This window comes from Manacus candei, unplaced genomic scaffold (assembly GCF_025592945.1).
Source record: "Manacus candei isolate 608988 ecotype Guabito, Panama unplaced genomic scaffold, ASM2559294v1 h1tg000082l, whole genome shotgun sequence".
NCBI classification, from domain to species: Eukaryota; Metazoa; Chordata; class Aves; order Passeriformes; family Pipridae; genus Manacus; species Manacus candei.
The window spans coordinates 4,264,981-4,289,877 of NW_026138130.1; the positions used below are offsets into that span (position 1 = coordinate 4,264,981).

At 59.1% G+C, this 24,897-nt stretch overlaps 1 protein-coding gene across 3 annotated transcripts in view; it reads right to left on the reverse strand.

Annotated features, from left to right (window-relative positions):
- The window catches only part of CACNA2D2 (calcium voltage-gated channel auxiliary subunit alpha2delta 2), a 238,878-nt gene that overhangs the window by 5,604 nt on the left and 208,377 nt on the right, over positions 1–24,897 (reverse strand). For 2 of the 3 annotated variants that reach the window (XM_051811399.1, XM_051811400.1), the window contains 22 exons: positions 20,905–21,043; positions 17,180–17,311; positions 16,857–16,914; positions 14,695–14,745; positions 14,433–14,532; positions 13,467–13,625; positions 12,862–12,969; positions 12,090–12,168; positions 11,855–11,904; positions 10,871–10,960; positions 10,599–10,667; positions 10,081–10,155; positions 9,509–9,583; positions 9,296–9,367; positions 8,956–9,027; positions 8,719–8,780; positions 6,765–6,841; positions 3,219–3,279; positions 763–860; positions 466–556; positions 273–335; positions 85–188 (listed from right to left, as the gene is read on the reverse strand). In XM_051811399.1, the coding sequence (XP_051667359.1) occupies positions 85–188; positions 273–335; positions 466–556; positions 763–860; positions 3,219–3,279; positions 6,765–6,841; positions 8,719–8,780; positions 8,956–9,027; positions 9,296–9,367; positions 9,509–9,583; positions 10,081–10,155; positions 10,599–10,667; positions 10,871–10,960; positions 11,855–11,904; positions 12,090–12,168; positions 12,862–12,969; positions 13,467–13,625; positions 14,433–14,532; positions 14,695–14,745; positions 16,857–16,914; positions 17,180–17,311; positions 20,905–21,043 (1,885 nt within the window). Of the gene's footprint in view, positions 1–84; positions 189–272; positions 336–465; positions 557–762; positions 861–3,218; positions 3,280–5,539; positions 5,561–6,764; positions 6,842–8,718; positions 8,781–8,955; positions 9,028–9,295; positions 9,368–9,508; positions 9,584–10,080; positions 10,156–10,598; positions 10,668–10,870; positions 10,961–11,854; positions 11,905–12,089; positions 12,169–12,861; positions 12,970–13,466; positions 13,626–14,432; positions 14,533–14,694; positions 14,746–16,856; positions 16,915–17,179; positions 17,312–20,904; positions 21,044–24,897 lie in introns of all 3 variants that reach the window. The other variant, XM_051811398.1, reaches the window with a different exon arrangement.

Consider the following 24,897-nt stretch of genomic DNA (forward strand, 5'->3'; position numbering starts at 1 on the left):
GAAGGCAGGGGATGCATCAGGGGATGCATGGAGCCAGCCCCTGGTAGCCTGTGTCACCCCTCGCTGTCCCAAGCTGGCACCCACCATCCCGGTAGGGTGGCTTGAAGATGTAGCCCTTGTTGTCCAGACTCCTTCGGTAGAAGCTGGCGTTGAAGGGCTCTGGTTCCTCCTCCCAGTCATCTGCAGCCCTGGGTGGGAGCAGCCACAGCCATGACTGTCACTGTCACTGCCCAGCAGGAGCAGACAAGTCACCGCACGGGCTCGACACTCACTTGTTAGGGAAGACACGGGTGATGCCCCCATCAGTGGCTGCGAAGACAGCCAAGAGGCTGTACCTGCAAGGAGAGGGGCCGGGTACGCCCGGCATCAGTGGGGTTTGCTCTGTCCCTACCTACACAGCCCATCCTAATCCTCCTCTGCTCCAAGAGAGTGCTGCCCATCCTGGGCCACCTCCTTTGCACGTACGTGTTGAGGTCCTGGTTCTTCCAGACCTGGTCCACCAGCTGCTGCGTGATGCCTGTGTCCAGGATCAGGTTGTGCAGGAGGAAGTTGTCGCCTTGAGAGGAAGATGGAGAGCAGGAGGAGGTGACGGCTGGCCACATGGGGGTCACCCATGCCCCTTGCTCTGCCCTGACATCTCCCCAGCAGCAGCTCCCAGGACCCCAACCCCAGTATAGTTCACCCCGTGCCCCATCTCCCTCTGAATCGCCGTCCACCTCCAACCCCCCAGCAGCCTCCCCACCAGCCATCCCGGTTACTCACACTGCTTGGAGTCTGGGGTCACCTTTTCCATGAGGGCAATAAAGTTTTCCAGGAATTCGGTGTTGTTATCCGACAAGTCGAGGTCTTTGCAATACTCTCTGGGGTTTGGGGGACAAGGTTTGTTGTTTGTGGGGATGGAAAAGGCAAGGTCAGTTCTCCCCCGGGGACAGCGGGGTGGGTGCTGGCCGTGCTGCCAGCACCGGGGCTTGCCAGGGACACCATGGTGGTGACGTGCCACCTCTGCTGTGAGTGTCACCCCACCAGGGCAGCCATCTCTGGGCATCTCTGCAGACTGCCCAGCACCCAGTCCCCGCTGCCTGCAGTGCCACCGGCGCAGCGTCACACCAGCCACCAGCTCCATCACTGCCACGGGCACTGAGGTGCCACCACCTCTGCCAGGGCCAGGATTGATGGATCCCAGTTTGCCTGGAGTGGTACAACACTGAGTCCATCTCTCCCATACCAGTGGGGCTACTGGTGGGACTGGGTGCCTCTGACACCGTACTTACCTGTGGGGCCAGTCGGGCACCACCGTGCCCACCCTGCCCTGCTCCTGTCGCACCCCGGGAAGTGGGGGCTCCACTGTGGGTGTGAGCAGGGATTTGCCTTGGGAGACTCTACAGCTGCACTGGCAGCACCAGGCAGGCGCTCACAGCCGTACCTGCACCCTTTGCACAGATGGTTGGGTGCTGGGTGAGCCCTGGTAGGTGGAGATGGGTGCTCACCCACAGGCATTGCTGGCCCCGAGCCCCTCCTGGGATGGGCACCATGGGGGCTGCCATGTCCCTGCTCCAGTCTGGGACATCCTGAGTGCAGAGTCCCAGCCCCACCAACACCAGACACAGCTGTAACCTGTTGGTCACCATGAGGCTCTGACCAGGGTGCCAAGAGCCTCCCTTCCTCAGCAGTGTGGCTGCGAACAGTGCTGGGGTGCTCTGGGCCCCCCCCACCTCATGGCCCCTCTGCCAAGCTCCTGATTCTGACAAAAACCTCATTAAGAGGACAAGTGTTGGAGCAGAGGGTGGCAGGGACCATGCCCAGGGGGCAGCTGAAAAACCTGGGGCACCCTGGCCAGCCTGGCCAGGCCCCTCGACCCCTGGTCGGGGGGAGCAGCCACCTAAATATCTACACCGACACGCACAGGTACAGGTACTCACACACCCACGGGGATGGGGATATACGGTTTCTGAAAATTTCCAGTGGCCCGTGGGCACGGCAGTGCCAATGGCAGATCATACAGTCGCCCTGGGTGCTGGGCACCCCCCAGCACGTGGCTCCTCCCTGCCACCAGCCCCTGCTGGGCTGGCACCCACCACAGAAAGGGGGCTCATGGAGCTGCTTTGGGGGCACCGACTTTTCTTGGGGGACCTTGACTTTCACAGCCTGCCTTCCTCTCCAGCTGCACCAACCACAGAGCCCCATGCCCAACACTGACCTCATCACTCCAGCCTGAGCAGGAGAGGTGCAGACCCACTCCTGGGCCTTGGGCATCATCTCCTTATCAAAACCCTTAGAGCGCTTACAGGCCAATTTTTCAATAACAGGGTTTTCCTGTTTCTCATTTATACTCTGCTTTGGCTCCCATGTGTCCTGGACCTCACCTCCACTGCCCCATGCATGGCCTGGTGACCAAGCACTCCACAAAAACCCAGGACTACACAATGACTGTACATTTTGGGCTGGTCTGCCCAGAGTTCATGTAAGTGAGTGATGCCTGCTGTGGGCTGGGAGGGTGGGGGGTACCTGCAGGTGGCCTCAATGTACCTCAACCTGTTGCAGTCCCCAAGAGCCACAATGACAAAACATCCTCTAACAGGGCAGTTAGAGGCTATAATGACCTATCAGTAGAGAGGTGAGGAACTTGTGATGTTAATTAGGGCTGGTCAGAGATTGCACAGTGGGAAGGGCAGGGTGCCGGCGAGCCATGGGGCTCCCCCAGCACCTCGCAGAGGGATGGCGCTTCATTCCTGTGATGTAACAAGACTGGGTGGCATGGCCCAGGGGAGGGGACAGATCTGCCTGTCCCGTGGCCACTACGCTGTCCTCATGTCCCCATTCCCACCTTGTGGCCAGCAGCCTCCTGAAACCCCTGGGCATCCCGAATTTGAGCCCAAACCTACCCTTCCTTCTCCTCCCCACCCCGCAGCCAGCACGACTGTATGATGCCTCTGCCGGCCCCTCGCTCGGCAGGGATTTTCAGAAACTATACCTATATATGCACGCGCAGAGGTCGGGCCGCACCGGGTGCATATATACTGTGTGGGATGCAACCGGGTGGCGGAGCGGGGCCGGGGTCCCGGCGCAGCCCCCTCGGCCGAGCGGGCACACGACACACACAGCCACGGGGCACGGGGAGGGGGGACAAGGCACGATGAGGCGAGGATGGGGGGCGATGGTGGGGTCGGCAGCGGGGCCGGGGCGGATGCACACCTCGGCAAGCGCACACGCAAAGCTACCTGGGAGCAATGAACACATGTCCCTCCGACTCAAAGCTGTTGGGCAGCAGGTATTCAAAATCTGCAACAGAAAGGGAAGGTTATCCGGCGGGGAGCAGGGGAAGGGGATGCCGGGGGGCCAGGAGGGAGAGAGACGGACAGAGAGAGAGAGGGGGGAGGGAATCGGAAAAAAAAACAAAAAAAGGCATTTGCTGCTTTTAGTAACAAGAGAGGAAGGAAAAGGCCGTTCTGCTGTTGCTGGCACCGCACGGGAAGGAAGGTTATAGCCAAATCAGGAGAGGTTTGCCCATCTCGGCTCGAATTTGCTCGGTCGCGGGCTGGAGGCGCGCGGTCGCGTACGCGCGGCCGGTGGCGTGTACGCAGGGACACACAGACACACACACATATATATATGTGCGCACATGTATATATATGCATGTTCGGGAGGGCGGGGGGGACGTCTCTCTCTCGGGGAAGGGGTGGTGGGCAAGGGCAGGGAACCACATGCTGCGCTCCTGGCCGAGGAGGATCACCAGAACACTCGGTTGTCGGGAGAAAAAAAATAAAGGAATTTTCAGGCATCGACATGGCCAGAGGGGAACCTTGCCGAGGACAGTCCAACCAGAGGCTCCCGCCCTGCGCAGGGCCGTGCAATGCGCTAATGGGCTCCACCGCCAGGCACCGGTGCCCCTCCCTCCCCGGGGCGGTGGGACCCCAACGGGGACGGGATGCCCGCCCGCCCGCCAGCGCGCTCTGCTCTAACAGAGGGGTGCAGCCCAGCAGGTCTGGGGGGCTCCTGGGAGTGCCCTCGGTAGAGGGGCAGCGGATGCGGGGCTCAGCTCGTGGGGGCGAGCCGGGTTAGGGGGTGCATCGAGGGGTGCTATGGGACATCCCGGGGACAATATCCCCCCCTGGCGGGCACCGCCACCCCCTCGCCCTCCCGCCGGCTCCTGGTGCATTGCACGGCACAGCCAGAGGTTGGACTGTTGCTCTCCGAGGGCTGTAGGCAGGGGCTGGGTACAAGCCGATGAGAGGAAGAGGAGGAGGAGAAGGAAAGGAGTACAAAACACTCGTACTTGGTCCATCAGCATTGCCATCACAGGGGCGCCGGGAGGAGGCAACTCAAGGCTGATAGAACAGGGCTGAGGTTGACACTTCCACCTCCCCGCTGTCCTGCCCGCCTGACCCTGTCCCCCGTGTCCCTCCCTGTGCTGCTGTGGACCCCACAGCTATCCCCCTGCCCGTGCCAGGAGCAGGCTGCCAGCGGGCACTGCATGTGGGACAGAGCACGGCGGTGGGTCCCCCGGGGACCGTGTGTGTTGGGTGTCCCCTGGCCCACCATGGGGCTGTGGGGGGGCTGTGGGTCCAGCCTCACATTGCAGGGACATGGGCCAAATCCTGCCCGTGTTGCATGGGTGACATCCCACTCCACTGCGGTACTGGCCCAAGACATCCCCCGCCTGCCTCGGTGGGACTTTGGGATCAAACCTGGCTGCTCCCAAGGGCACAGACAGTACCAAGACACTGCGGCTGCCAGGGGCTTCATGCCATGCTGGGCCCCAGGGCAGGGGGGACGGCCACTGAGCAGCCGTGGGGGCAGGCAGTGCAGCACCCCTGGGCTCAGCCACCCCGTGTCCCCACGGGGCCAGGCTTGCTGTCACCTATGCAGCTGGGCAGCATTGCCCCAAGGTGGTCCCATCCCCACCTCCACAGAGGGTTTCTGCTTGGAGGACTGCCCCAAAAAACCCTGTCCCAGAGGGTGATGGCAGTGGAGGACTGGGTTCCCCAGCTGCCCTTTGTCCCTGCCACCTTTGAGCACCCACCCCACAGCCCTGCTCACCCTGCACAGCCCTATCCCTTTCAGGTTGAGTTGTCTTAGGGAGGAGGAAGCAGAGGAGCTGGGAGAGGGAGAGAAGGAGCTGGAGGAGACGAGCGGGGGAAGAGGAGCAAGAAGGGGCTGCAGTGGGGGAGGAAGAGCAGGGCATCCAACTAGCTACAAAAAAACCTCGTGGATCGAAAACGGCAGTTTCATACGAGACCGGCTCTGGGACAAGATCGAACCAGGTTTGGGGGTGATGCGCAGGGAGGGAGTGGGGATTTTCGTGACAAAGCTCTCATGAACAGAACAAGACATGTTGCTTTCAAATAAAGGGGGAACTGGAGGAGAGGAGGAGGAGGAGGAGGAGGAGAAGGAGGAGGGAGGAAGGGCGAGTTGGTGGCGGTTTGCAGGTTCGGCGTGGCAAACGGGCAGGGAGATGGGCAAGCAGGGGGCTGGGGGGGACTGGACACGGGGCAGGGGACGGGGTGGTGAAGGTGAGTGGTCTGAGACTGAAAATACTTGCCCTTCATTTTGATGTTTGGTACTGTGTGAATCCACCATAGAGAGAAAGCAAGAAAAACAACAAACAAAAAAACAACAAACAAAAAAAAAAGGGGTTGGGTGGAAAGGGGGAAGGGGGGCACAAACAATATTTTATTCAATCGACGTTTGAATAAAAATATTGTGTATCATAATCATACCAAAAGGAAACCTCTTGCAAAAAACGACATGAAGAAAACAAAAGAAAAACCCAATAACAGAAGGAAAAGAAAAGGCCACGGTGAAATAAGAACAAAAAAAAATGCAAAGATATAACTAGAGAAATATATAGATATATATTCAATACTCCAAAGGAAAATGAGAGTCAGTAGCAAACAGTTGCAACAGTCTTGATATCAAAATGTCCTCACTGAGGGGGCATGCACGGCACAGTGGGCAGAGCTGGGGAGGACGGGGGGATCCCCCCTCCCGGGGATGGGGACAGCCTGGCCTCGTCCCTGCAGGGACATGGGGCTCCTGCCCATGGATGGAGGGGGTGGCAGGGGCTGGATCTGGAGCAGGGCTGGGGTCGAGCCACCGGCGTGGCTGAGGGGGAGAAACAAGGGGAACCGGAGGGGAGAGGGCAAGGGTCCGGTTCTCCCACGGGGGAGAGGGTCCCCGGGAGCAGCGTGGACCTGAGGTGGGAAAAAGGCTTGGGGGTTAGGGGAGAGAGAAAGAGAGAGAAAGGGGGGCCAGGCTAACACACACGTACACAGATTAATTCCAAACAAAAACTGAAACTAACCGAAACCGAACTCATAAAAAGAATAAATGGCTTAAACCGAAACCAAAGAACTGTAATAAACCAAAGGAAATTAAAGAGATCCATGCAAACTTTCCCAGGCTTACAAATTAACTGGCTGCTACAGCGTCCTCCCTCGTCCCCAGGAGGCGAACAGGCAGCACATCCCTGCCTGCGCCGGCAGCGCCTGCCTGCAGCCCAGGGCTGGGGTTTTGGGGTGCAAAGCATAAGGACCAAACCCTGGCACCCCGGGGCACCCCAGGCAGGCAGCTCGCTTTCCCTCTGTGCCCTCACCTCTACTCACGCCTCTCTTATTTCTAACTCTGCTCTTTTTTCTTGCCTCTCACAGTGATCCCTATCTCTTTTCACAAGTCTTTGCTTCGTGTTTCTCCCCCTGACAGCCGCGGGCTGGTGTGGGGTGAGCGGGGGTGCAAGAGGGCAGCGGGGAGAGCCAGGGGCTACTTACACTTCACTTGCAGGATCTGGTCGCTGAGGTTGGCCTGGATGTAGTAGGTGCTGTAGGGAGGCAGAACCAGCCCCAGGCTGTGGAGAGGGAGAGCAGACACGTGGTGTAAGGCTTCAGAGCCACTCAGAATCCTTGGCCAGCTCCCAGTCCCTGCCTGGCACCTCCTGGCAGCAGCTCATCCCAGCTGATGGCAGGCAGCAGCCCCACTGGCCTCTTGCACAGCCTGCTCAATCCTTTTCTCCGGGAACTGCAGCCAGCACTGTTCTGGGGCATCCAGGGTCATCCCCACAGCACCCAGGGTTGTCCTGGGGGACCCAGGAGCACACAGGACCGTGGCTCCCAGGGTCACCCCCAGCACACCTACTGCCATCCTGGGGTAGCCAAGTTCATCCCCAGAGCACCCATGGCCATTCCCAGAACACGTAGGGTCATCCTGGTGGCACCCAGGGCCATCCTGAGGGCACCCTGAGCACAGAAGGTGGCATGCCTGTCCAGCCAGAACTGAGATGGGCAGGATGTGCCAGCCCAGGAACCAAGGGAGATGCATGCAGAAGAGGAACACGACACCCCTGTGAGGGAGGAAGGTAGGAAGAGACACAGCCCTCAAAAGAAGGGACAAAACCTTCCCAGAGAGGAGAAACCAATGACAACCATTATGCAGGCACCTGGAGTCAGGTGAGCCAGGAAGGAGAGGGGCCCACCAACCAGGAGTCTGGCGGTGTGGGACAGTGCTGGGAAAGGAGGTGGCAGGAAGTGGTGCTGGAGCTGCTGAATCCACAGGACAAGCTGATGGAGGGAACTGGGCTCTTCAGTGGCAGCTGCAGCGGCCAGTGGCCTTTGGTGACAGTGTTTGTGCCAGGTGTTGCCAGGGATAAGCTGGTGAGGGCCACATTCCCGACTTTCATCGGATGTCACACCTGCATCAGAGCCACTGAGATTTGGACTTTGTCTCCCAAACACCCATCCAGCTCATCCTGTCTGCACTGGGCAGCATGGTCTGAGCATTGCAGCAAGCATGGCAGAGGTGGTGGCCCCCCAGAAAGCACGTCAGAGGTGATGGCACCCCAAACCACAGGTGTCTCCTAGGAGAGTGGTGACTTTTTTCTGTTCCATGTTGGTGGTACCCCGTGCTGATGGTATCCCAGGGAAACTCAGGGAACATCCCTGTCACAGAGCAGAGCCATGGGAGCACAGGGCCCCTAGCAGCACCTTTTGCCCTACAGATGAACCTGCAGCCCTGGCCACAGCTGTGTCACCCCGTGTCATTGTCCCCTCCTGCACTGTGCCATTCCGTTCCAGAGGGGTGACACCATGGGAGACAGGACTAGAGCTGCATGGGGGACACCTGGCAGTGTTGGAAGGTGGCTGTGACCCTTGACAGCTCCTGCTGAGCTGGGTGGTGGTGAGGAGGAGGAGGGTACAGTGGGCAACAGCAGGACCACTGGCTCCTCACAGGATGAAGTCAATGTGAGCTGCACAGCACAGAAATGATGATACTGGGGTCTTTCTTACTCATCTGTTGGCCCAAACTGGTGCAAACGGGGTGATGATAAATGCAGAGCTTTGCTCTCTTCTGCCTCTGTGGCCACTGACTGTGCTGCAGGGTGGGCACCTGTCACTGTCACCCACCCTAGAGCAGGCAGGGACCTGCGTGAGCCCCTGGCTGGGTAGGCAGGTGGTGGCACGGGTATCCCTTGTCCAGCCCCTTGCACAGCAGCCACACAGCCCGTCTGAGGACTGTGTTCCAGCTCCACAGTGCCAGGCAGCACTTTTGGGAGTGCCCTCCAGCACTGCGTGCAATGATGTGACCGTGCATTTGCACCCCGGCGGCCCACGGGACAAGTCTCGGGTGGCCTCAGGGATGTTGGGAGCTGCAAGCACAAGCCCCCAGCCCTGTGCTGGTGTGGGTCCAGCTGGAGCAGGGCAGTGTGGGTGCACTGGCAGCGACACCCACCTGTAGTTGGTGCTTTTGATGGGAGCCCACGTGTAGGTCCGGAACACCTCGTCGATGTATTGCTGTGGGTCAGAGGGAGCCAATGAGGCCTGTGTGCTGCCAGGACCTGCTGGCACGGTGACACAGGGCCCTGGCTCTGAGCCCAGTGCCAGACACAGCCCAACACAGCCTGCCACTGGGGCTGGGCACTCAGCACAGCAGCAGCTTTGGCTATGACCCCTTCCCCTGTAGCATTACCTCGTCCACGGACTTGATGAGAGTCTTGATGAACCTCTGCCCATCATTCCCATCAATCATGCTTCTCCGGATCTGGGGGATACAGAGGAGGCAACTGAGGGCCACAGAGCAGTGCCTGTGGGCACCCATGCCAGTGGGGTGGCACTGAGGACCCATGGGGTGCATGGGCGAGCAGCCTGGGGGGTCATCATGCTGGCACCCAGGTGACAGTGACCCAGCTGCTGCCAGGGCCCTTAGGATGAGGCACTCCTTAGGGCAGGTTGGAGGGGCTGAGTGCCCTTTGCAACCACAGACTGGGGGGGGCAGCCTGTACCCCAAAAGCTGCCCCTGGTCTGCTCACCTCCTCCTTGTTTTCATCCTCCAGCTCAGCGTCCAGGAAGTCCAGTGTCACCGGCTCGCGGAAATTGATGATCTGCAGGCAGAAAGGGAGAGCCAGGGAAGGGCTCAGGGCTCCCACAGCTGCCACTGAGTCCAGACAAACTCATCACAAATCCCACAATTAGCTCCTAAGGACCCTGGGAAGCCGTGTGTCCCTCAGGGGGCCTCTCCTCACCTGGGGCTGCAGGTTGGGGTGCAGCAGGACGTAGCCGTTCAGGTCGATGGCGAAGACGTAACCATTTGCCCCCAGCTGTGAGAGGACAGGAGGAGAGATGAGGCTGGTCAGTCAGCTCTGTGGCATGGCATGCTGTGCTGTGCCATGCCATGCTGGTGTGATCACCCTCACCTCTGCAGGCAGAGCTCACCCAGTGTCAACCCTGGAGCTCAGCCTATTCTATCCATCTCTTTCTATTCTCAGGCCAATGGAATCTCTCACTCCTGGGGTGAGATTTTGGCTCTGGATTTCTCCCACTGCCCCCTTCCCCAGGCCAGTAAGGTTTATTCCCTGCTGACCCTGCAAGAGTTTTGGTAGTGCTCTGGGTCCCAGAGCATCACACAGCTATGATTCCTGCTCATCTGCCTGTCCCAGTCCCTGCCTGCACTCATGGCTCGTACACCCTGCTACTGCCAGTGCTGCTGGAGGTGTTTTGGGGTGCTGAGGGCACAGCTTGGGGCTTCCATCAGAGGGATTCCACACCAGGATTGGGCAGTGCAGGACAGGGACAGAGGGAAGGGGTCTCCACGCACGTTGTATCGCGGGGTCAGCCTCTTGATGTCGTTGAGAGCCACATCGATCCCCATCACGCCCAGGATGAGCTGGTTCTGCAAGAAGTGCAGGGAGGGAGGTGGGTGGGAGCAGGGCTGTCACCTGCCACCTCCAGTAAGGGGACAGGGAAACAGGAGGATGAACATCTTCTCCCTCTGGGGTTGTGTGGATCAGATTTGGATACTGCAGGGGCACAGGGTGGGATGTGCCAGCCCCCCCAGCAGCCCCTCAAGGGACACTGCACCCCCCACGGTCTTGGAGCCGCCAGCTGTCCCCACTGAACCAGGAGAGCTAACTAAGGCCATTTTGGGTCACAGGGATGGCAGTCACCCCCAGTCTCACCCTAGAGAGGGGGTGCAGAGCAGGCAGCACCCCAGGGGTGTCAGTGCCCCCTGCACCACAGCCATGCACCCAGCACTGGGGCACCTTCCCCACCCTGCAGCAGCCCTGCACCAGGTGTCCCAGTGCTGCCAGGGAGGTGGCAGCCACAGCCTCCTACCTTCCTGTCGCTGCTGTCCTCCGTCAGGTTGAACACCGGCAGTGTGCCCGTCACCACCAGTCCCAGCCCCTGCACAAGCACAGAAGGGTGTCCCATGTCCCCTCACCAGCCTCAGGACCCAGGTGGCAGCAGAGGGGGGTTGCCCCCCTGACAAGGGAGATGGGGGCATGTTCTCTGTGGGACTCTGGAGCTGATGTCCTCACCCACATATACCTGGGGGCTGTGCAGGACCCTGGGGGTCCCTCTCTGCACCCCAGGGTGGGGGTCCTTACCAGAGCATCCTGGTAGACATTGGTCCACTGAACCTGCTTGGCTCTGTTCCCAGCCAGGACCATGGGTCTGCCCAGAACATCCAGGTACTCCTGCAGGGACACAGGGCAAGGGAAAGGATGATGTGGGGGCCAAATATCTCCTTGCTCCAATGCAGTGACACTTTTTTCCTGTGCACACCTCAGGGGTTATCAATAGGGTGCTTGGTGAGGCCCCCAGCTGCAGGCTGACCTAGGGGAGGGGGCTCAGAAGCTACCAAACTCAGGGGTATTGGCTCCAGCTGGGACCCCAACAGGCCCATCATGATGCAAACAGGGGGCTGCTCGTCATCAGCTGTGCATGGGCAGGGCAGGAGCTCCCCAGGCAGTGCCAGCCAGAGCCCCCCATCTCCCAACCATCCCTGGGGCTGGGCTTGCTCCCTCACGTCTGGACCACATGGCTGCTGTCTCCACCAGCCTTTTGGGATCTTCTGCTGGGGCAGGTTTCCCTTATCCTGGCCCACCTTGGCAAGGCAGACCTCTGGGCAGGGAGGCAGCCCTCATGCCACAATGCCAGTCCCGCCCTGAGGGCTGCCCTGCCTGGGGACCCTCATCTCCTGCCCACCGTGGCACCCCGTGTGCATCCCATAAAGAAAAGGGGCAGGAAAGGGGCAGTGGGATGGGGTGTGGGACAGACACAACTGGCTCTGCTGAGGGGCTGTGTCTGGGGCTGGCCCTGCCCACGCTCAGCTCTGCTCTGCTCTGTGCTGATTAACGCCTGATGTTTCATAATTAGTCACTCAAAAGGCAGCAGGTCCGTGGGGAGCTGCAGAAGATGAATTACTTATTTCAATAGCGCAGGGCCTGGCTGAGGGCTCAGCTCCCCAGCTCGCTGCCACGCTCGCTGCCAGCCTTTGGGCTCTCCACAGTGGGGCTGGGGCTGCCTGAACTCTCCTCCAGGCAGGGCACCCCGGGGGGCAGCTCTGCCTGCCTGCCCACTCCCCATACCTGCGTGTTGATGCGGATGGCGCCGATGGAAGGGATTTCAAAGTAGTAACCTTGGAAAAGAAAGAGGAAGGCAGCTGGAGATCCAGCTGTCTGCAGTCCAGCAGTCTGGCTGTCCTGCTGTCCATCCCTCCAGGGCTGCAGCCAGTGCTTTGCCAGAAGCATCACGCACTGAAGCAGAGGGGTGAGCCCCGCACCCTGCAGCCCCCTGTGCCTGCTGTGTGCCAGCCCCGCTCACCTTTGTTGGCACAGGCCATCCACTGCAGGGGGGTCACGTCGTAGTTGTGCTGCCCGACGGAGAAGGTGAAGACCCGCACCTGTGGCAGAGCGTGGCAGGGAGGGCCATTTGCTGGGCACCTTCCACACTCGGTGCTCCCAGACAATGGCAACCTCCCCAGGGACAGTGTGGCACTGCCTGCCTTGGCTGCAGACTGTGCTGCCCACAGACAAGTACAGGTGGGCTGAAGACTCCTGGGTATGCTGGCTGTGCTGGTAGCAAAGGAGCCTCCATCTCCTTGCCTGGTCCAGGCCAGTCCTGTCCCTCAGCATCACTGCACTGGCCTAAGCCACCTACCCCAGTGGTCCACATGTTGGGGCATCGCTGCTCCCAGAGGGGTCTGTGCTCTTTGAGGGTGCTACAAGGACCAGAACCCTCCAACCACACAAGTTTCCAGGTCCTGGGTGGCAATGGGGACCTTCCTGCTCGTTTGTCTCTCTGCCAGCAGCCCTGTCCCCATGCTTGGGGTGTGCTCCCTCCGGGGCCAGTATTTAGGGAGCCCAGCAGCCTCATTCCGTCCCCAGCATCCCACGGGGTTCCTACTCCTGTGCCTCCTGCACTCCAAGGTGAGAGCAGGATATAAACCCATTTCCAGGCAGTGGCTCGGTGCAGGAGCAGGCTGGTGGGGACGGAGGGTGGTGACAAGGCAAATGAAGCAGGAGCCAGCAATGGAGCTGGGGCAGCTGTCTCCCTCCCTGGCCCCAGCCCGGCACATGAACCCACAGCCCCTCACCGTCTTGTTGGGCCAGTTGTATTTCTCGAAGACGTCCTGCACCCGGTCCTCGCCGCCGTCCGTGAACATCATGATCATCTTGTTGCAGTTGGCACGTGTGATGTTGGACTGTGGGGCAGAGACAGCACCTGGGGCCGGACCCAGAGCGAGCGGCACCGGGCACGAGGCTGGATGTGGCCAGGAGGGCTGGCCTCAACCCATCTCTTTTCCCAGCCCTTTTCTCCAGGGTGAGGGTGGCCAGGATGAAAGGGCAGGAAGAGGGAGGCTGTCAGCTGGGGAATGATGTTGTGCCTATTGCTGCTTGGCACCCAACAGCACCATTCCTCTTTATTTTACCTCTGGCATGGCTGCTGGCTGGATCTGGCCCCTCTGCCCAGCCCTGTTAACCTTGAATAATCCAGAGGGGCAGCAGCTCCAGCAAAACCTCAGCTCCAGCATGCTGGGAGGTGGGATGTCTCCCCCAGCATTGAGAAGGAGGACGAGGAGCCTTCTACACAAAGAAGCCCCAGGCACAGGGCAGCATCCAGGTACTCAGAATTCTCCCTTTGCCCTCAGCACTCATGGGTTCACTCTGCCCCCAGCCCCCAGCCCTGCCCCCAGCTCACATTCTGCAGCTGGTCGAAGGCGTACTCAAAGCCAGCCTTGTAGTCGGTCGTGCCCTTGGCCACCATCCCCTGCACGTCCTCCTTGAACACCTTCTTGTTCCGGATGTTGGCCTGCACCAGGTGCTTGAAGCACGACACCGGCTTTGCCTTCTCGTTGAACTGGGAGGCAGAATGGAGGGGAGTGGGTCACAGAAAGGGGATGGGGCAGATCCCAGCAGGCACAAGCCACCCGTTGCCAACGGGCGGCTGGAGCATCCTCTGTCCCACATCCCAGGGAGGGCTGATGCTGAGACTAAGCCTAGCTTGGGCTAAATCCAGCACTGAGCTGCCCAGTGTGGGTGCTGGCAGTGGGTGCTGCCAGTGAGAGGTCACTCACACCCTCACGTCTGCAGGACTCCCCAGCCTTGTGCAAGCAGCCGTGCTGTGCCTCCCTGGGCTGTCACTGGGAGCAGGTGCTGCCTCTGGCTTAAGGCTTCATTTGCTGGCAATTGGGCCCATTCATTAAGGGAGCAGCGATCCAGCTCACGGAGCCAGGCCAGACACGTTAATTAGCACTGGCGTGCTGGTGGCCAGACAGGGGAGGGCGGGCACGGGCTGGGCACCCAGTGATGCACAGATGTGGTGGCACGGCCGCTGTGCTGCGTGAGGGCATGAGCTGGTGACACAGCCACGGGGTGCAAGGTGTCACTGGCTGGTGATGGACAGGAGGTGGCTGGTTGGGATCGCCCCAAAAGCATCTCTGCCACGTGCCCATGATGGGGGCAGCTTTTGCTTGTCACCACACACAGCCAAGCCCTGAGCAAACTTTTCCTTGCTTATGTGCAGCTGGGTGGTTAAAAAGACAAAAAATGGCATTTCTCTCTGCAGAGCCCTTAGCCAGGTGGGTCTGGGGCCAGAGGGCTCCCGTGGTGGGGAGTTGGAAGATGCCTGGGTGTACAGCCCAGATGCTCTCCCCGTGGCACTCACCGAGGCCACGTTGACATAGTCATCGTCCGAGAGGGTGTCCAGCATCTCATAAACCGAGGTCTTCATCAGCTTGAGGGTGAGGCCACTCACGCTGCCGCTCCTGGCAGGAGACAGGGGTGCTGGGGGCTCAGCAGGGAGGGGGTGCAGGGCTCCCCACCAGCCCTGTCCCAGCGCAGCTTCCCTGGGGCCACTGGCACCCTGGCAAGCTGTATCCCCATCCTGGCCTGGCTCAGCCCAGCCATGGCCCCCCCTGTGTACTCACACGTCCACAATGATGACCATGTCCTTTGGGGAGGAGGCACCTTGGATGTACCTGTGGGGTACAGAGGGAGGTCAGCAGGGTCAACTCATTTTTGGGGAAACCCCAACCCTTCTGGGCGCAGCCCAAGAGCAAAGCTCTGCCAGGGCACAAGCAGCTGGGGGGCTGTGCCAAGAGTGCCCACGCACCCAGAGCTGTGGTGACCCCGTGGTGAAGAGCAGGGACAAGGTGGCAGTGGGCAGGTGGAGGTGAGGACATGGTGGCTTGGTGTGATGCAGCAGACGGCCAGCGACCTGCTGCTCTGTACCATACCAGCCTAATGAGCTCTAAATGCTAAACTCTTCCATCATCGCAGGCCCTTTTCTGCGTGCTGATTATGCTGACACACACATCCATATTAAGATGCTATTTACCCCCCTGGTAGCTTCAAAGGCCAGGCTGATTAGGTTATTTTTAGCTACAAGGAGGAAAAATAATAATACTACGTAAATCTTCCCCACTGAAAACAATTAGGGAACCCTCTGAAGCATCCGGTCCTGTGCCCAGCCCTGCTGTGCCATCCTGGGGGGAAGGGCTGGCACGGTGCTCAGCACCCATCCCATCCCATCCCATCCCATCCCATCCCATCCCATCCCAGACATGGCCAGGCACTCCCAGCCTCCCCATCCCATCACGTGGGGCCCGATCCTGCCGTGGCTGAGGTCCAAGGGAGCTTTGTTATTGGCTTGATCAGGATCAGGCCTTATGTGAATTAATTAGTGTGTTATTAGTATCAATTACTCACCACTACTGGGGAGGAGTGGGGAAGGGGCAGGCTCTGATTGCTAATCCCAGGTCCTGATGTTCCCTAATTACAAGTGATTACCCGGGCAGGATGCAGGATGCTGGCACATGGGGCCCTCCCGACGTGGGTGCAGCATCCCCCCGACACCTTCCCCTCATACTGGGGTGCAGGACTGGCAGGAGGCTGCCCAAGGTTCTCCTGCCTGCTGGTGGGGCCGGGGGGCTGAGTGCCTGCCCGGCTCTCCGGGCTGGGCTGTCGGTGCGGCTCAGAACCCAACTAAGATGCCGCCCGTAATGGGTTGTGGCAGCGCATCCATCTCCGGCTGGCCGGCTCACATGAATACCCTGGGCTCGGCGGGAGACGGCTGTGCCTAATGGTGCCATTCATCAAGGGAGGGAAGGCAGGCGAGTGGCGCCAGTGGCCCCGTCCAGGCTGCGGGCGGGATCGTGGCCCCGGAGCTGTGTGAGGGCTGGATAGGACCCCAAAGGGGTGTACCCAGGGCTGTGCTGCCCCCCAGCACAAAGGGTGCTGCTGCTCCTCCATGGCTGGGTGGGCAAGTGGGTGGCCAGCCTGGCTAGTGGGCAGGGAGCTGGGCTAGCTGCGCTCAGAAGCCTCCCTACACATCAGTAGCCCCTCCCTCCAAAACAGTCTTCCAGTCCCTGCTCTGCAATAACCTGCACTGACACCCCGTCGGGGAACAGTTAATAATTAATGTGGAGCAATCAAAGACAATTAACCATAGTAGCAGGGCCATTAATTTTCTGACAAGGAGAGGGGGCAGCTTCCAGCGTGGGCAGGGGGTGATCCCTTGGGATACAGGGCTCCCTGGGCACGCGCCACAGACTTGTGCCCGCTCCCCTCTCCCTGCCTGCACTTTTAGGCAGCGAGTGTGGGCAGGATGGGGCTGTAACTCCTCCAGCTCCAGCTGATAACCAGCACTGCCACACCAGCACCTCCCCCTGGGGTAAGGGGAGCCCACTCAATCCCACCTCACTCAGTGTGGGCTAAGTGGCTGCTCAGCTATCGCTGACCCACAGCCTGGTGCTGCCTGCCTGTTCCTCTCTACATCCTCCCAGCTCAGTTTCCAAGCTGGTTGTTTTCCCATTTGGATGGGAATTCTGGCCAGGACTGAGTGCTGGCAGCCTTGGCTGTGGTGAGAGGGCACTGGGTTGCTCTCCACACTTTCATCTGCACCCAAGCATTTATCCTGCTCTGCTTTCCCAGGAAGAGAGGAGGGGAGCGGGAGCAGAGAGCTGCAGGTCGGATGCCTCTGCCTGTGTTATGGTGTCCCTTTGCCAATGCCAACCGTGTGTGAAATGAAAAGGGGAGGGAGCTGACTGCTCCCGGACAGGACCCCCCTCCCCACCCAGCACCCCCTTACCAGGGCCGCCGGCGCACGTCGTAGAGGTCGATCTTGTTGGGGGCTCTCCACGGGGTGGCTGTGGGGAGGAGGCAGGTGGTGAGCAAGGCAGGGCTGTCCTGGAATGGGGGACAAGGGGATGTGGAGAACAGGGCAGTGGGATGCCCAGGGCTGAGGAAGCAGCAGGCTCCAGTGGTGAGCTCACACCAGAGGGTTCTGGCACAGCATGGGTGCCAGACGGTCCCCAGGGCCAGCACTGGGGGATGCTCACCCACATCTCACAGTCAGAAGGGCCCAAGCTGCCCCTGGCCAACCCTCTGCCCCTCAGCCCCCCCGCCACGCACCAGGGTAGTAGCGGGTGACGCCGGTGGCGCTGCCGAAGACCTGCCAGAGCAGGGAGGGATCCTCCTTCCTGTTCTCAATGAAGACATCCTCCAGCGCCTGCGTCCAGTTCAGCTCGTTGAGGATGACAGTGGCTGTGGGAGACAGAGCCAGGGGTGGGCAGGTGGGTGGGGGGAGCAGTAGAGCTGGGATGGGCTGAGGAGATGGGAACCATGGTGATGGCAGAGAGGGAGAGGTGTGTCCCCTCTATTCCTTCCCATGTAGGACCCCACAGGCCCTTCGTAGCTTCTCCCACATTCCCCCCACTCCCTCGCTCCCACAGGGCTCCAACATCCCCCTGCTGTCCCGTTGTCCCCAGAGGAACGAGCCAACCTCCAGGGCTCACAGAGCGCTCGCTGTCCCCCATCTGCTCCGGGACAGACACAGCCATCACTGGGGACAGCTGGCTTGCCATCTCACCCCCTTCCCAGCAGAACACTCTGTGCCAGCCCCACTCCCTGGGGACAGCCACCAGCTGGGAAACCCAAGGCTTGTGTCCCCACAGGACATGTGGAGCCTCCCGGGCCCTGCTCTGCATTCCCGCTGGCCCCGCACCTGACATAAAAGCAATTAAGATGCCGGCAAACAGCAGTTTTAAATTATTCAGCTATTAAAGCAAAAGATAAGCTGCCGGCAGCCCCAGCCTGTGATTAATCAAGAGGGGCTGGCGGGGCACGGGGGGGCCAGTGTGGCACACAAGGCACAGGGCTGGTCGGCTGGTGGGGAGGCTGTGATGGTACCTGCCTGTGCTCACAGGGGGACCCCGGATGCTGTGGGTGCCCCAAGCCCTGGGCAGATGGGGGGAGTCCCACAGTGTTCACCAATGCTGGGTTGCCCCACGACTGTGGCATGGAGGAGCCAGAGGTGGGTGCCACTGCAGGAGTGAATAGCCAGCAGCACCCTGGGAACAGGGGCACTGCTCCCTCCTGGGGGACCCTCAGTGCATTTTTGGAGTGCAAGGGCTCCCAGGAACACCCTGTCTCCTTGGCACTGGGCAAAACAACAGAGTGTGGTGTTGCAGGGAAGCCAGTGTGTGTTTGAGGAGTATATTTAGCTCTCCTAAGGCTTCCTCCCACACATGATCCCTCCTGGAAACATCGTCATCACCCGTTCAAGCCTTCACTGTGCTCCTCAGGCACTGTCAAGATGGGAGTAGGTTTCACCCAGGGTGAATCCTGGATCCCTCTCTCCCAGTACCACTCCTTCCCTCAGGCAGCTATGCCTTCAAACCATGATTTACTCCATCCATATCTCCCCAGCCATTCCTCAGCCCTGTGCCCACACAGAGTGCTGTTATCTGGGCACTTAGGATGATTTCTTGTTTGGCTCTGCCGCAGGATGTGGTTTTTCCTAGGAGAGGGGGCCATGAGAGGCTGCCAGGCTCCTGCCTGCCTGGAGCAGCTCTGTGCAGTGCTGGCAGCCTCAGCTGGGCACCAGGCTGGGCACTGACATGTCCATGATAGCCCTGGCAGCACCTGCACCCCCAGCCCCTCGGGGCACATCGCCCACACCAGGCTTGTACTGAATGTGCATCCTGTACCCTCCCTGCGCCCAAACACAGCCCTTATATTACCTCTGAGCATAAATGCATCCCCTATACCTTCTCTGGGTATGAATGTAGCCCCCATATCATCCCAGTGAACAAATACAGCCCATATACCTTCCCTGCACACAAACACAGCACCTACGCTCTCCCCGTGTGCAGAGTGATGAGCTCCTTGGACAGAGGCTGTGTCCATGGTCAGGACAGCTCCTGTCCCCCTCAGCTGAGGTCAGAGCTGCTAGCCCCGCTGGTGATATCCCCATCCCTGTCCCCATCTAGTCCCTGTCCCCATCAGGGTGAGCCCAGCCCAGCCCCGCCCTTCCCGCGAGCGATTGCAGATTTAATTAAAAATGGCACAGTAAATAAAACACATATAGGATGTAATTTGTGTGTGTAGCGAGGGGTGACGGCGGCGGGCGTCTCCGCGGTGGTTTAATTAGCGTGCCAGGCAGCGATAGCGCCTCTCCGCCGGGTCCCGCCGGGGAGATGCTCCCCGCCCACGGCTCTGCAGGGACTCACCACGCTCGCCGCTGTCCCTGGCAGGAGGAGGGCACACGGGTGTCTCCGTGCCCTCACCCCAAACCACTCCCTGCGGAGCAGCAGCTGCGCACCCTTCCCTGCACCCTGGATTTCCAGAGCACCCTGGTATGGCCGGGCACGGTCTGATCCCTGTGCCCACAAACTGCCGTGCCCGTGGCTGCAGCTCCTTTCCCTGTCTGGTAAGGGGCACTGGCAGGGTGTCCCCGCACTGTGACCCCCCACTGCCCCATCCCCTCTCCAGCATCCCTCTCTGAGCGTCTGGGAGTCCCCGGAGCACGTTAATCTCCAGTTTCCCGTCGTCCCAGGGCCGAGGGGGGGTGATTTACGAGGCCGTGGCGGGGCTCCAGCCGTGGCGTCGGCTGGCGAGCAGGGGCGAGGAGGAATGAATATTGCATCCTGTGCTGCCCACCCGGCTCGCATGATGTGCTTCATTAGCTCCCTGCCCCACGCTCGCTGGGTAATAAAACTAATTGCAAATTTCTAATCCGCTGCTGCCGCCGCGGTGAAATCACTGCACCGACGCGGTTCCGAGCACAGCCGTGCCGGTAACGAGCCCCTGTGCCGGGAACACACCGCCTGGGGCAGGAACGTGAGCACAGCCCCCGACACCATCATCACCACCCAGGAGACCTCGGCAAGTGCCGCTGAAACAACGAGGTGTGGGGATGGTGGTGCCGGTGGTGGTGCGGGGCAACAAGGGGCACCCACTGCAGCAGGGTCTGGGCACAGGATGCAGCCGGCTGATGCTGGAGGATGCCCTCCAGCTGGAAGCAATCCCCAGCTTCGTGCAGAGCAGCCGCTAGAGGGAAATGGAGACCGACTGTCACCATGTGCCACCGCAGCAGGGCGAGGTACCAGAGAGATGTGAAAGCTCAGGGACTGTGCCATCGCTCCACGAGGTCTCAAGCTAGTGTGGCAAGTCCTATCCCATTCATCCCTCCCTCCCTGGCCCAGCTCTTCGGCTGCTCCACCAACCTCATTCTCCCTTTTGGAGCAACCTGTGCCCTCTGACAGTGTCTGTATGCTTCCAGCAGCAGGGGCTGCCCCGGAGTGGCATCACACTGTCCTGGAGGACTGCAGCTGTTTTTTCTCCCTTTTCATATCCTCAGCCCCAAGCCAGTGAGGAAGCATCCCTGCTTCCACTGCCCAGCCTCCTACAAGCAGGTAGACGCTGCCTCCACACTTGCTCCTGCACAGAGCTGCTGCATCCTCCTGAACTCTCCAGCAGCTGCTTTGAACCTCCTCAAGCTTTGTTGGGCTCTTCTACAGGGGGGTCAGAGCTCTGTGGTCACAGCATGGTACCATAATCACAACTTCTCCTTTGCTCCCCATCCCTTCCCTAATAACTCCTAAGCCCCAACCTGCCTCTTTGGCCTGTGCTGAGCTCTTGAGGGTCCCTGGGGAGAGATGTACTGTCACCTCTGTCCTGACACGGTGACTGCCTCTTTTCAGTGCCCTCCTGTGTGGGAGCCAGCCTGCCCTGGCACCAAGACCCAGCTGAGGCAGCCAGAGGTGATGGTCCCTGGGGCTGCAGCACTCCAAGCAGGAGAGGTGGATGCCCATCCAGGCAGCACGGGGTGGAGTTGGGTGAAGAGGGGCACTCACAGCCTTTGTAGATGTCCGTGGGGATCTGCACGGCAGCGTACGAATAGTTAACCTTGGTCTTGAAGTTGTCATCGTCCGTGAACTCCAGCTTCAAGGAGTTGGACTTCTCCCTCTCAATCTCTTCTCCATCGGGATCATCCTAGGGAAGGAGCAGAGCACACGGGGTCACCCAGGGTTCCAGCCCTGCATGCACACTGGGAATGCCACCACCCAAACCCATCAACATGTGTTCCCTGGTGGAAACCAGCCATGCCAGCTCTCATGTGGATTTGGCCTGCAGTCCGTGCTGGTGCCAGTGGCACAGGGGAGCAGGTGACAGGAGTGGGTGGGCACAAAGGTGAGTGCTGGTTACCCTTGCCTCTCCAGCTTTGGTAGCACGGCAGGTATTAAATCAGACAAAAAAAAAAAAACAACAACAAAAACCCAAATCAAAAAAGAGCCTTGAAAATCAATTAGCAGCAAAAGGCAACTATCAAAGAGCAAATTAAAACAGAGTGCAGCTTAGCACTCTGTCAATAAGCAATGCAAACAATATTTAATTATGGTGGAGAGACGGCAAATTCCCCACTGCCGATGCTGGAACACACTCACTCGCCTTCACAGCCCTCCTCTCCCTTCCCCAGCCCTGCTGCCAGCGTGGCATTGAAGGTAAAATCCCTCTGGAAAGGCAGGCAGGGCTGAGCCAGTGCAGGTAGAATGTCTGGGTGGTTGCAGACAGGGGACAGGGTAGGAGCTGAGGCACAGGGCCATGAGGGAAAGAGGGAGGTTGTGGGTGGCCTCGCTACAGAGCTGGGGAAATTGCTTCTGCCATCCCACCAGGGGCAGAGAGACACAGAAGAAGGTCCTGGCTCTGAGCTGCCCATCCTTGCCAAGAGCCCAGTGTCTGGGGAAGGCTGTTTGCAGCTGTGAGATGCTCAGGGTGAGAAGAAGGAAAAGGAGGGTGCTGCAGCACCTGCCCTTTGTGCTCTTGGAGCTACATCCCCGCTGAAGCACAGCAGAGACACAGAGCTGCCTGTCCCATCCACAGGCAGGGACAGGCAACACGGGGACAGAGACATGCCAAGCCCAAGCTGGGGAACGGGATGACTCAGGCCACCTTCCCCTGGCCCGGGCTGTGGGAGTGAAAGGGGTAGGGGTAGCTATGGCAGAGTAGGAGTGGATCTGGCTGCTGAGCTGCCTGGCGGTGGAGCAAATTCCCTCCAGGAAGGAGCTCAGTGCCTCTCCCTCTGTGCCCCCCCGGGTGCAGTGCCTGTCTCGGAGCCCGTGCAGGGCCGGCTGATTGCGGTAGCAGAGATCAGCCCCGCAGAAACCACAGCGGACGTGACTGGAAGCGCGAGCAGCCCCAGGCAGGGCTCGCGCGGTGCCGTGCCTGGGATGGACACCTGGAGGGATGCCCCACGCTGTCCAGCAGCAAAGAACCCCAGCATCAGGGGGTAGAAGAGCTAGGGGACAGTCCCCTCCTGCTGTCCTTGATGGCCCAGTGTGGGCAGCTCTCCCACCAGCCAGGCTGCTCTCGACAAAACCCAGGGGATAAAAGACCTGAATTTCTCAAGGGAAAAGCCACATATTTAAAGGAAAACAATGTGTTTGGGAAATAAACTGTGAAGCTTGTTTAACACCCATCCTGGTCCCCTCCCTGTTTCCCCTTCACAGATGACATGGATAAATGTCACCTCCCCTGCACCAGCTCCGGCCGGCCACCAAGGTGGTGACATTCCCGTGACATTGAGAGGGGTGGCCAAACCATTCGCCACACCTCTGGAGAATAACAGGATTGATATGCAGGTTTGGGCTTTAATTCCAGCCAGTGGATTGCAAGTGTAAACACACTGCCCAGCTGATGCCAGTGCGGGGGCTCCAGCTGCCCAGAGAGATGCTGAACTCAATTATAGCCACAGTAGCCAAGTGGGAGGCAGGCAGGGACCGTTCCCAGCTCCCCTGAGCCATGTTGCCAATATCAAAATCCAGATTACGCTCTCAATTTCATGTAAATTTGGAGAAAAGGCACAAAACTGACTGCTGGACTCCTGCAAAGCTGTGATGCTGCAGCAGAGCAGGCACCCCAGCTGAGTGCTGGGCCATGGGATATCCAGAGAGCAGATCCAGCCCCAAGCCTGCCCTGGATGGGGGGCTCAGGTCTCTGGGGGAAAGCGATGCACACACAATGGTTCATCCCTGCAATCTCTCCCAGCAGCAGACAGTGATTTAGAGGCGCCTGCTGAAAACAGGCTTTGGGATAAAGCTGTGGCCCGAGGGCACCTGCAGCACCAAAACCAGCTTTGACACTAAACCCTTGCTTTCCTCAGCCCAGCAAAGTCCTGGTGACAGCTCCCCAGCCCTCCCCACCTCAGATCAGCAGGGCACCCTGCCACAGCCCATCTGCTGCCCCTGCCACCACCAGCAGCTGGAAAATCCAACTCTCCCTCTGTCCCCCATGCTGGCATGGCTATTCCCCACTTCATTGGAGCTGGAACTACTGTATATAATTACCACTCCTCTGTTTATCACTATTCCGTGATATCACCCACTTCTGAGGGGCTAATTTGTATGCTGCCAGGTTCGGTGCTGTCTGGCTGCTCTCATTCACGGAGCTGTAAAGAGGCATATGTAGAGATCTTGGGGACAAATATCCAGCTATCTATATGTGGGGCACTTCATGCATCACTGACACCTATACAGCAAACAGACCTGCAGAAAAAGCTGATGTCATCCCAGCTACGTTTGCCTTTTATCCATAAATCTCCCGAATTATTTCTGTTTAAGCCAGGCTGAATTTGGCCCCTGAAATGGGGCAATTTCCAGCCACACGAAGGCAGGTGAAGCTGTCACCAACCCAAGCAGGGAGGGGAGCATCTTGGTGTTAAGCTGGGATTACAAGGAGCCACCTTGGGAAAGCTGAGGGGAGAAATTCTGCATTAAATTTAAATTAGAGCAAAGTAGATGATTCAAGTTCTCCTCAATTTATACCGGTTTAACTGCGAGCATCCCGGCAGGCCCCCAGCCAGATTTTGCAGCATTTCTCATCATTACATTTCAAAAGGACTTGGAAACATCTATTTATCTGTTACAGTATGTACAACGTAACACAAATAGATGCTACAGTTTGAATATATTATTTGCTACACACCATTAGAAATCGACTCCACGGCAATATATCAATATGATACGTATTTACTGCTTCAGCAAGAAGTCATCACGCACTGGGAGCTTTTGCCATCCCCAGTGCTTTAGCAGCTGGGTTGTCAGTCACATTTTCTCGAGTCTCTCAAAATGACAGACAGGGGACAAAATCCAGAAGTGCCCCAACACCCAGTGAGCACCAGTGGCACCACCCAACAGCTTTACTGGAAGCTGCCACACTCTCGGCAAGTACTCGCCCTCTATCCCCACCCAGACTGGTGCTGGCTGAGGAGAGCCTGCCCACCCATGGGCACAAGGATTATCAGGGGTCCCCAGGGTTTGGAGCTGCGGATGGAGCAGGGGAAGTGTCCCGGCAGCAGGGGAAGTGTCCCGGCGCAGCAGCGACGCCTCGTCCCAGCAGCTCCCGCAGATGCAAACACCCCTGTTCATCTCCATGGGAACGAGCCATCACAGCTAATGATGTCTGCTTGAATGGCAGCACCCGTGAGGAACGCAGGGCCCATCCCACCGCGGCATCCCCACAGCATCCCTGCATCCCATGTCCTGCCCCACACACGCCTGATCGAGAATATGAAATCCCAGCACATCCCTTTCAATCTCCCAGGGGCACCCATCCATGCTAAGTCCAGAAAGGCCAGTGAAATATTCATACCAACATGCTGTGATTCTACTAATAATGGATATAAATGCCAGCCCCCAACACATGGTTGAGAAACTCCAGGCTTTCTGCAGAAGGGTCTTTCTCCTTAAATATATCAGTTTTTCCTGAAATACGGTAATTTAATGCCGAGGAGAGAGATGGTGTGTTCTCCAGCCACATTCCTGCTTTTATAGCAGCCCAGGTTATAAATA